The sequence below is a fragment of the Anabrus simplex genome, chromosome 3 (genome assembly GCF_040414725.1).
Source record: "Anabrus simplex isolate iqAnaSimp1 chromosome 3, ASM4041472v1, whole genome shotgun sequence".
NCBI classification, from domain to species: domain Eukaryota; kingdom Metazoa; phylum Arthropoda; class Insecta; order Orthoptera; family Tettigoniidae; genus Anabrus; species Anabrus simplex.
The window spans coordinates 307,908,614-307,921,246 of record NC_090267.1 but is presented as its reverse complement, the minus strand read 5'-3'; the positions used below and the strand labels follow the sequence as shown (position 1 = coordinate 307,921,246).

The following is a 12,633-nucleotide window of genomic DNA, read 5'->3' as shown; positions in this document are numbered from 1 at the left end:
GGCCGAGACCCACTCTGCATCTACCGACGTTAAAAGACGAATCTTGTTCCCTCATACCTGTAAGTACTGACGCAGAAAGTCTGAAGGAGTAACTTGAAAACAATCCTAAAACAACAACGAAGGATTTAACTCAAGAACTGAATATATCATCCCATAATGTGAGGAACAATCTGAAGAGTTGTTTACGATATCACAGTAAACCAAACCAACTTGACTTTGTTGTTGTACACTTGGTTGTGTTGGTCTCGGCAACTTCTCTCTCTCGGCTGTATACCGGGTGTGCACCATCATCACGCGAATATTCTTATTTACGCGGAATGAACCTATTTCCTCGCCCAACTCACCATTAAATAAAAATATCAATTGTTCCCTTCGTGCCGAAAAGTAGACTGGTCACATTAATACATTTGATTTATCTGAAACCTATGGTATAGTTTGCTTATAAATCATCTCTTATTTTTCAACTTCTGATTGAGCGCCTGAGATCTCGAAGCGAACCGTTGGAGGGGACTTCCTTTGTGTTCTAAACTGTTTACATCATGATACTACGAAATGCACTATCTGTGTTTCAAAATAGTAAGTGTTATGAAACAGATTTCCTGTCTCTGATTTAATCGTAAGATTAAAAATAGGCTATTCATCTTCAAGGAAGATCCTGTTTCGTACAGTCTGAAATAGTTTGGATAAATTTTCTTCCACTTCTGGATTGAGGTATGATCCTAGTCTGTCCTTCATCATTTTCATTACCACCATATTCTTGCGCTGAAAATAGATAAAAGAACATATTTAGTGTTAATGAACACACAGTCATACTGTGCAGTTACCACATATCACACTGTGACAAGAGAACTTGATTCTAGATCAAACTGAAGCCTATTTGAAATTTCATTTGCTTTATCACCTAATGTTCATTATATTTGTGTTATTATACAGTGCATGTACTGTATATGGATATTCTATACAGGACTCAAGAGTTACAAGCTGCTTCAGCAGTAATTGTTTTGAAATAAATGCTGAAACAGAATACATTTTAGTCCAGAAAATCAACAAGTTTAAAATTGGAAACCACCCAGCTTGTCGGGAGATTGGATAGTTAGCCACTCCGACTCCCAGAAGCCTAAGATAGTTTAACGTATCTGAGAATAAATATCCCTACCAGGCATGATGACAGGTATAGGTGGTAGCGATGCCGATTCCTTTGCAACCTGATCTGCGAGTTCATTTCCTGCAATCCTAAAAAGCCACGTGGGAATGTGGGAAGAAAGGGAAGAAAATGACCGTTACGTTAATTAAAGTACAGCCCTAGCATTTGCCTGGTGTGAAAATGGGAAACCATGAGAAACTATCTCCAGGCCTACTGCCAGTGGGGTTCGAACTCACTATGTCCAGAATGGAAGCTGACAGCTACATGAAAGATGGTGCAGCCACTCGCTCGGCCATTATTATTATTATTATTATTATTATTATTATTATTATTATTATTATTGTCCGACTCGTTGGCTGAACGGTCAGCGTCCTGGCCTTCGGTTCAGAGGGTCCCGGGTTCGATTCCCGGCTGGGTTGGGGATTTAAACCTTAATTGGTTAATTCCAATGGCACGGGGGCTGGGTGTATGTGTTGTCTTCATCATCATTTCATCCTCATCACGACGCGCAGGTCGCCTACGGGAGTTATATAGAAAGACCTGCACCTGGAGAGCCGAACCCGTCCTGGGATATCCCGGCACTAAAAGCCATACGACATTTTATTATTATTATTATTATTATTATTATTATTATTATTATTATTATTATTATTATTATTATTGTTACCGTGTTTTTGTGGTAGTTAGAGGTGAAAGAAGGTGCGGGGTGGTGAACAGGTCTCAAGCTACGAAAGTAAAATTAATTTAAAATTTAACAAGGTTATATTTTCTTTTCAAACTCAGAAATAACAAGAATGGCAGGTACAGAGTAGCAAGGCAACAAAGAGCAACAATAGTATTTACAGGTTTTGGGCTTCGGGCCCCGAACTTCCAATTCTCGAGCAGTTAGCCCGAATTTACATGTACATAAGGTTTAGCAAAGGGGCAGAAAACCCCAATCATGCCCAGGAGCACTTGCTCCGAATTACACAGTAATACCTCCTAGAGGCACGCAGAAACAAATTGCAAAAGAGCGATCCGCTCTCAAAGTTTTAAGCCTATCACAAGGCCACACCTAACTCTACTTTCAAGCTGTCCTCTAAGGACGTAAGCACAGGGGTAAAATACCCAACCTACTGAGGTCTATTAAGCGATAAAAGGATAATTACATGACCTCTAAAATAACAATTTGAGAGGAGGCGATCTGCACTCCTAATGTATTTGTTTCAAAACCAAATTTGGCTCTAGGCCACTGATGCAAGGGCTAATCCCATACTAAAGAGGTGACTTTAGAAAGAAACAAATTTACATAATGTTAAGGAAGAATAGGTTGAGAAAATAAGTTCACCTCAAAACAATATGAGTGGGAGCTCGAGAGGGTTAAGCACTCTCTATCCCAATATGTAGTTTAAAAGATAGAATAGATACAAGTTTCTTTACATTTTAAGGAAGGTTACATAATGGAAAAACTTCGGACCCGCCCCGAGAGTTAAACTGCTGAGCAAGCAAGAAAAGAAGTAATTAATCGGCCATTACCTGGTTGTTGACTGCCGCCGAAGAAAGAGGCGCTTCCCGCCCCCTGCTATGTACTTTACACACGAAAAGATGGAACAGAAGTGGCGCAGAGACCCTAAAATCAGCAGTTTATATACTCTCGCGGAAAGTTCGAGGCGTTTTAGGAAGGAAAACACCCGCCCACAATCTTTTATAGGTGGTTAAAGAAAACCCCTACACAAGATGAAGAAGAAACACATCATTGGTGGAAAATTAATTTAAGAAATTCGGGATTGGCTACATTCAAAACAAGGGGAAAGAAAGGGTTAATATTGCCAACTTAAACAATGGCTGAAAGAAATTTAGCAAAGAACAAACTTTTGATTAAATTTTCTCCAAAAAAACAATTCTTTCACTCCGCACTAGGGTGCACTATTGTTGATCTTCAGTAGTGTCCTCTAGAAGAGGAAGTTCACACTTCTTACTACAAGCAAAACAAAAATACGTCGAAAATGACACAGTTCAAAAACTCCAAAATATCCAGTTAGTGACATCTTCTGAGAAAGTAGGAAATTAATACCGGAGATAAAGTTCAGACTTCCTCCAGCAGAGGAGTTTCAACTGGCGCAAAATTTTAAATAAACGGCATGGAGGTGTACCGCCCGGTACAGACCTCCCCCCCCCCCCAAAGGTTCCTCCAGGGGTGACACATGAAATTTGTTTGAAAACAAGGTCCAAGTTATGATGTGGATACGAAGATTGATTGCAGAAGCATTTATCGAAATGGTTGAAATTTAGTTTGATTCAGTTTCAAAATTTCTTGTAGTAACAGCGGAAGTACTGTCTTAATGTTTGTAGAAGGTTAAATTGAGAAGGAAAACTTTAGTTTTAAAGTTGAGGAAAAATTTTCTAAGTCCACCAGATATTGTTGTTGAATTCTCAGGTGTAGTAATTGCTGATAGTAATTGTCCATGTAGTTAATTAAATTGGATGGCCAGACCGGCCGCTGCAGCTTGTGTCCAGAGGAGGCCGCTCGGACCCCTCAAGTACCCTGAGATACCGCTCGCCCGCACTATGAGAGGAGTAGAGGTGTTGAAGCACGCCGCGCCCGCGGTGAACATATACAGGCTGCGGGCCAGTGGCAGGTCGTGCGCCGCACATCAGCCTTGGCCGGGAGGAGGGCTCCGGCTCGCCGTGCACATGTCGTCCTCGCTGGGGAAGAGGGGGCCCTTCCTCTATCCAGTCGCAGCACGGCGCCGCGCGGCTGCGGGGGCACTGAAACATTAAAGCTAGGCGGCAGAATTGTTGGACCATCATCATTTTTTGAGGGCACAGGCTTTGTGCAGAGGTTGAGGGGCCAGCGGCGTGCAGAAATTCATTTCAGATGCGAGCCACTGTGTGTAGTGGAGCAGGAGACGGGAGCGTGGTAATGGCCGTGGCAAGGATAGGATGGCAGTTTAACCGTGCGGGGAAGGTTTACAAAAAACTTACATATGAAACAATATATTATAGAAGGGGCAGAATGCCTTAAAAGTGAAAACACAAAAAAAAATATATAACCTTCATATTCCTTTACGATTATATGAAGCAAGTTAACCCAGAAATTACACCGGTTTCACCTGTGACAGGTGAACCCTAAATATCCTCTCGGTGGCTGGATTGCTTAATAATAATGTGACCGGCGTAAGGAAATCTAGAATGATACACGGCCCATGAAATCTGGGGGCAAGCTTGCCCGCGGGAACAAAATTCTTGACCATCACCTGGTCACCTACCTTCAAATGGGTGGGTCTCCGTCCACGATCATATCTTTCCCTAACCTTTTCATGAGAGACTTTAAGATTGGCTTTAGCCTTCTTCCAAAGATCTTTAATATTATCCGGATCTATTGTCTCGGGTAGAATGTCACTCAGAGACCAGAGGTTAGAGAGCGGCGTGTTGGGAACGAACTTGAACATCAAAGAAGCTGGAGTAAACTTGTGAGATTCATGAACCGCCGAATTCAAAGCAAAAGCTAACCAATGCAGGGACGTGTCCCACCTGGAATGATCTTCATGATGATAGGCAATAAGCGCGGACCTGAGATTACGGTTAACCCGTTCAGCCAGAGATGGTTGAGGGTAATAAGCAGAAGTAGTTACATGAGAGATGGACAAGTCAAAACAGAATTTACGAAAAAGATTTGATGTGAACGCCTTAGCATTATCAGACACAATATATTGGCACGGACCAAAAGAGGCAAAAATAGAATTTAAGCAAGTAATGGTGGACTGAGCGGTAGCCAGCTTAGTCGGAAATAACCAGGAAAATCTTGTAAAACCATCTACGCATACAAAGATAAACTTGTTAGCATTTCCCTTAGACTGGGGGAAGGGTCCTACATAATCAATATACAGGCGTTACATGGGGCGCGACGCTTGATGTTGGTTTACTAAGCAAACAGGATTTACAAGCCTTCACTAGTTCACGGATTTCACCGTCCATACCCTTTCAGATGAACCTTTCACGAATCTTTTCACGAGTTTTAAAGATTCCAAGATGCCCCCCTAATGGGGTCTCATGATAGTACTTGAAGATCATAGGCACAAGAACAGCTGGAACGACAACCTTAATCATCTTATCATGCCTCGAAGGGCAACATAGAACACCATTCCTCAGAACATAAGGGACAACATGTTCCCCAGAAGAAAGGGTTTCCATTATCGGAGCCAGCGTCGGATCTTCACGTTGGTATTTCTCGATATCCCTAAAGAGCATGGGAGCATCTGTTAAGATGGCATTAACATCAGATAGTATGGACTCGGAAGGTGACGAACTGTCGACCGGTTCATGGGTCTCGACGTCGTTGGAAAACATACGGCTGAGTCCATCAGCAACAACATTTTCGGTGCCTCGGATATGCCTGACATCGAATTGGAAGGCAGAAATACGGATGGCCCAACGGGCTATACGGCCAGTACGACGCGGCCTACCTAAGACCCAGCTTAAGGCTTGATTATCTGTCTCCAGGTCGAATTTGACATGTTCAAGATAGAGACGGAACTTTTCTAAGGCAAATAAGACTGCCAAACCTTCGAGCTCATAGATAGAATACTTGGCTTCTTGAGCCGACAAGGTCCTAGATGCATAGGCGATGGGTCGCCTCCCTAGTTCAGTCTCTTGAAGAAGGACTGCAGCTACTGCTGACGACGACGCGTCGGTTTGGACAATGAATTTCTTTGAGAAATCAGGCATAGCAAGGACAGGGGCATTACAGAGAGCTAATTTAAGATCTTCAAAAGCGGCTTGTTGAGAAGGTCCCCACTCGAATTTGATGCCTTTCCTACGAAGAAGGTTCAAGGGCGCCGCTCTATTAGCAAAGTTAAGAATGAACTTCCTGAAGAAATTCACCATTCCAATGAACCTGGCGATACCTTTGATGTCCTTAGGTGGTTTAAAATCACGGATGGCCTGTGTTCTCGAATGATCGACTGCTACACCATCAGGTGACACAATATGCCCTAGGAATGACATAGAGGGCTTAGCAAAGGCAACCTTGGACAACTTGACAGTTAACCCAGCCTTACGAAGGCGATCGAGAACTTCTCGCAGATGATCTAGATGTTCTTCAAAAGTCTCTGAAAATATGACGACATCATCCAAGTAGTGGTACAAGTACTCAAATTTGATGTCGGAGAAGACCCTATCTAGCAGCCTAGTGAGTACAGCTGCTCCCGTGGGGAGCCCGAAAGGCACGCGGTTGTATTCGTATAAATTCCAGTCCGTGGAAAACGCTGTAAGATGTTTAGACTCTTCGGCTAGAGGAATTTGATTGTAGGCCTGATTCAAGTCCAAGATGGTGAAGAACTTGGCCTTACGGAACCATGAAAAACAAGAATGAAGGTCGGGAAGGGGCACAGATTGTAACACCACCTTCCGATTGAGAGCCCTATAATCAATGACAGGCCTGAAGCCCCCCTGGGGTTTCGGGACTAGAAAAATAGGCGACGAATACGCCGACTTAGAGGGCCTAATAATACCATCTTTCAACATCTGATCGATGATTTCTTTCAGAGCATTCATTTTAGGTGGAGATAGCCTATAAGGTGGAAAACGGACAGGAATCGAATCCGTGACCTCAATTTTGTATTCGATAAGGTCAGTAACACCAAGAGTATCAGAGAACACCTCTGGAAACGACTGACACAACTTACGAATACTATCAGCCTGCTCCTCAGGTAGATGTCTAAGGTCTAACAACATCTCATCCTGGGTAGGCGAAATAGATGAACATGATAGAGAATTACATTTCAATAATGGGATTTTACAATTAAACGCAAATTTGAAAGAGCACGACCTACTCTGGAGATCGAGCACAAGACCAGTGTAGGAAATGAAGTCAGCTCCCAATATAATGGGGCAAGACAAGTGCTTGGCCACAAACAATTTGATTTTCCATGTAAATTTAAAAATACGAATTTTGGCATTTACAGAACCTAGAATTTCTAATGGGGATGAATTAGCCGAAACATATTGAACAGGAGATGAGTCATAGTCAGGTAGTTTACAAACAGATTTCAATTTTGCATACCATACGGCCGAAATAATAGAACAAACACTGCCTGAATCTAATAGAGCTGTTATAGGTTCGTTATTTACCTCAATTTTGAGAAAGGGGACCGGTGCGGGGGTATCCGCCGCAATCCTAAGACACTCTTTAGGGCATTCAAAAGATGAATTTGAAGACTGATCGTTCCCTGAATTTTCGACCTGTTTACCAGGGGCTGAGCCTCGGGAAGAAGGATTAGTCGACTCAGCCGAAGCCACTAGTCATTTTTTATTATTGGCATTGGTGGAATTTACACCAGAAGTTGAGCAGGAGGGGGTGCTATTTGAATTTGGGCAATTCTTGGCGATATGTGAGAAATCCCCACATTTAAAACAGCCTTGTGATGAACCAGCTCCATTATTTGCCCTACTAGATTTGATCAATGGACACTTGTTCCGCAGATGGTCAGGCGACCCGCAAGCGTAACATTTACGAGGAGTGACTGATCGGCGAGGTGGAGGCCGAGTATTACTAAAGGAAGGTGGGGGTTCTTTCGCGACACGCAAGGAATCGGCGTAGCTAACCCCTTCCGCTGAAACGGCCAATGCTTCAAGTTCCGAGAAGGTTTGCGGGCACGCCGCGAAACACAAATATGACCTATAGGATGGTGAAATTCCTTCTACAATAGCCTGTACAATCTGGTCTTCAGGAAAATGAAGAGCAAACCCCCTAGTATAGAATTTAATATCTTGGATAAAGTCTGCCAAGTTTTCATCCAAACGCTGTACACGATAATAGTACTTCTGAATAAGGGAGGACCTGGCCCTAGCCGGGATGAAGTTAGCTAGCAAGTGGGCGTGGAAATCCTCAATAGATGATTGCTCGGCAATGGCTCTTACTATTTTGTCAGAGAGAATGCCAATTGCATAGGGATAGATAATTTGCAAAATTTGACATGGAGAAAGAGAAAACACAAGGGCATGATCCTGAAATTCAACTAAAAATCTTAAAAAGGAAATTACTTCACTGGTGGTATTAACGGAAAACTTAGAGATACCTCTGAGCAACATTGCCAATGGATGAGGCAAACTGCTGAACCCGGGTGACATAGTAGGTAAAGGTTTCAGTGGCAAGGAACTTAATTCAGAACGTACATTATTTAATGAGTTACGGCGTTCAGACTCGTCCAATGGGGCAGAGGTTGTTTGAGCAGCGATGGTTTTCCTATTTACTTCTCCCTTAGGATTCTCTTCCTCGCTACCTACATTCACTGTGGTGGGTAGATCGCTTTTGGGAGGAACCTCCCCAGTTAACAATTGAGTGACCTTGCTAGATAATTCAGAAATATTTTCAAGCAGCGTACTAGCTTCCTTCTTCTGAACGTCATTCAACTTTAGAGACAACAGACTGTTAACTCTATTTGAAAAATGAAACAGCCTGGCTTGCACACGCTTAATTTGATTAGGAGAAGGATCATTTTCATCAAAAAACTAACTACAGATGCTAGCCCAGTAATATTCTCGACGATCGTGGAAAGAGAGTCGTCAATTTCTTTCTTTCCCAAGGTGGGGATGGAAATGGGCAAATCAAGGGACTCTCTAAGCTTATTTGTGTCTACTGCAACCGTGCCTCCAGATTGCACATTTCTGATAGTTAACTCATAGATCAACTCCTCTTTGCGCAAATAGTTAAGATGGAGAACATCGCGAGGGCCGGGCATGATGACGGAACAATTTTGAAAAACTCAAAAAATTCCAGCAACTGAGAAAATGGTTAGAGTTCGGAAGAAAACAATGTTTAGCCGTCAAAAGGGGCTAAATTGAGACCCATTCAACCACGCTCTGCTACCACTTGTTACCGTGTTTTTGTGGTAGTTAGAGGTGAAAGAAGGTGCGGGGTGGTGAACAGGTCTCAAGCTACGAAAGTAAAATTAATTTAAAATTTAACAAGGTTATATTTTCTTTTCAAACTCAGAAATAACAAGAATGGCAGGTACAGAGTAGCAAGGCAACAAAGAGCAACAATAGTATTTACAGGTTTTGGGCTTCGGGCCCCGAACTTCCAATTCTCGAACAGTTAGCCCGAATTTACATGTACATAAGGTTTAGCAAAGGGGCAGAAAACCCCAATCATGCCCAGGAGCACTTGCTCCGAATTACACAGTAATACCTCCTAGAGGCACGCAGAAACAAATTGCAAAGGAGCGATCCGCTCTCAAAGTTTTAAGCCTATCACAAGGCCACACCTAACTCTACTTTCAAGCCGTCCTCTAAGGACGTAAGCACAGGGGTAAAATACCCAACCTACTGAGGTCTATTAAGCGATAAAAGGATAATTACATGACCTCTAAAATAACAATTTGAGAGGAGGCGATCTGCACTCCTAATGTATTTGTTTCAAAACCAAATTTGGCTCTAGGCCACTGATGCAAGGGCTAATCCCATACTAAAGAGGTGACTTTAGAAAGAAACAAATTTACATAATGTTAAGGAAGAATAGGTTGAGAAAATAAGTTCACCTCAAAACAATATGAGTGGGAGCTCGAGAGGGTTAAGCACTCTCTATCCCAATATGTAGTTTAAAAGATAGAATAGATACAAGTTTCTTTACATTTTAAGGAAGGTTACATAATGGAAAAACTTCGGACCCGCCCCGAGAGTTAAACTGCTGAGCAAGCAAGAAAAGAAGTAATTAATCGGCCATTACCTGGTTGTTGACTGCCGCCGAAGAAAGAGGCGCTTCCCGCCCCCTGCTATGTACTTTACACACGAAAAGATGGAACAGAAGTGGCGCAGAGACCCTAAAATCAGCAGTTTATATACTCTCGCGGAAAGTTCGAGGCGTTTTAGGAAGGAAAATACCCGCCCACAATCTTTTATTGGTGGTTAAAGAAATCCCCTACACAAGATGAAGAAGAAACACATCATTGGTGGAAAATTAATTTAAGAAATTCGGGATTGGCTAAATTCAAAACAAGGGGAAAGAAAGGGTTAATATTGCCAACTTAAACAATGACTGAAAGAAATTTAGCAAAGAACAAACTTTTGAAATTAAATTTTCTCCAAAAAACAGTTCTTTCACTCCGCACTAGGGTGCACTATTGTTGATCTTCAGAAGTGTCCTCTAGAAGAGAAAGTTCACACTTCTTACTACAAGCAAAACAAAAATACGTCGAAAATGACACAGTTCAAAAACTCCAAAATTTCCAGGTAGTGACATCTTCTGAGAAAGTAGAAAATTAATACCGTAGATAAAGTTCAGACTTCCTCCAGCAGAGGAGTTTCAACTGGCGCAAATTTTAAATAAACGGCATGGAGGTGTACCGCCCGGTACAATTATTATTATTATTATTATTATTATTATTATTATTATTATTATTATTATTATTATTATTATTATTATTATTATTATTTTGCTAGCGGCTTTACGTCGCACCGACACAGATAGGTCTTATGGCGACGATGGGATAGGAAAGGCCTAGGAGTTGGAAGGAAGCAGCCGTGGCCCTAATTAAGGTACAGCCCCAACCAGCATTTGCCTGATGTGAAAATGGGTAACCACGGAAAAAACATTTTCAGGGCTGCCGACAGTGGGATTCGAACCCACTATCTCCCGGATGCAAGCTCACAGCTGCACGCTCCTAACCGCACGGCCAACTCGCCCGGTTATTATTATGATTATTATGATTATGATTATTATTATTATTATTATTATTATTATTATTATTATTATTATTATTATGCTCACACTGGATTAACAGACACCCAGCTGAACCACGCAATGTGTATCATTACGGGGTGCACCCGACCAACGAACACACACTGCTTTTCTAAGTCACATACCACCTCCATCCCCAAGATGATCACAGTCATTGCGTAACTCACGGAAGAAAATAGAAAACGGTCCTCACCTCCTAATACATTCTGACAAAGGAGCTTCCCCAGCTAAACGACTAAAATATAGGCACTTGCTTGGCATACTGCAATTAATATATTTCAGGACAGCTCTTTCAATGCATCAGAAGCCTGGAAAGAAAAATAGAAACAGCAATCCTCATCACATCATCAAGATTCCCTGCGAGCGCCCAGATGGATTTCTCCTTCCCACACTACTGGGGATGACGCTAACTAGAGTTAGGGCTGGTCAAGGTAGATGTGGAGCTACCCTGTTCAAACGGGGATGGAAGATTCCACCATAATGTGATAGTGGAGAAGAGGAGCAGACAATCGACCATGTTACATTTGAGTGTCCTTCACAAGGTCACAGAGGCTCTGTAGAAGACTCACACTGGGTTTCAAACGAAGCTCTTCTTTGGTTCTCCAGTGCTTAGTTGTGAACTTGAGATGTTACATATATTGCACAGTACATAGTATTGTATTCATCATACGCTAAATAATAGAATTATTATTATATTAATGCTATTTTCTTTTATGTCCAACTAGCTACCTTTTGGTTTTCGGAGGTGCCGAGATGCCGGGACTATAATGTTATTGTTTTTACATCTCACTAAATACTTATTGACGGTTTTCGGAGACACCGAGGTGCCGGAATTTTGTCCGGCAGGAGTTCATTTACGTACCAGTAAATCTACCTATACGAAGCCGACGTATTTGAGCACCTTCAAATACCATCGGACTGAGCCAGGATCGAACCTGCCAAGCTGGCGTCAGAAGGCCAGCGTCTCAACCGTCTGAGCCACTCAGTTCGGCCCAAGATCCCGGAATTTTGTCCCGCAGTTTCTTTACGTTCCGGTAAATCTACTGATACGAGACTGATGTGTTTAAAGAATGTAAAATACACTGGATTGAGCAGGGATGGAACTCGCCAACTTGAGCACAGAAGACCAGCGCACTCTCTTCTGACCCATTCAGCCTGGCCATACCACAACAGACACTATAATAATACAGGAGGACGTGGTGATGGTAGTAGTAGTGTAAACGGGCTAGTAGGCTGCACTAGATGATTGTATAACTTACTGAGATTCTACAAGAAATCAACATCACATTCAACGTGACCTGACTGTCAAGCATTTAAAATATGACCCAACCATAACAGTTCTTCCATAAAACCGTAATCAAACTCCTCATAACTTCCAACGTACTCTGTAATTTGACTATTTATTGTTTCCAGTTAATGGCCGTGGGCGAGTGTTACGCAACTGCTTCTGTCATAAAGCCTTTTGCTCTCCGGGCAGTTATCACGTACGAATAGGATCTATTGACTGTAAGTGTTTTACAGGTGGGATGCATATGATTAAAAGTCGTACTCCTTGGGCGAGTAGTAGCGTGCTGTGGGCTGTGGGATTGGTCCGAGGGGACCAGAGAATTTCATAGCTGTGGTACAGTAAAAATTATGGTGTAGCAACCGTCAGGGGTCGGGGCCGAGGCCATGACGCATAAGAGAAGAGACGGATGATAGAATAAAATGAAAAGTGTTTCATCCGTTATGTCCAACTAATACCATATCGAAAATTAAATTTATCTGGCAT

The 12,633-nt window shown here is 42.3% G+C and overlaps 1 protein-coding gene across 2 annotated transcripts in view; it reads right to left on the bottom strand.

Moving 5' to 3' along the window:
• Positions 1–236: 236 nt before the first annotated feature.
• LOC136867258 (uncharacterized) overlaps positions 237–12,633 on the bottom strand; it is a 92,781-nt gene continuing 80,384 nt past the window's right edge. For both annotated transcript variants that reach the window (XM_067144400.2, XM_067144401.2), the window contains exon 4: positions 237–762. In XM_067144400.2, coding sequence (XP_067000501.2) covers positions 634–762 — 129 coding nt within the window. In that variant the 3' untranslated portion in view covers positions 237–633. The remainder of the gene's footprint in view (positions 763–12,633) is intronic.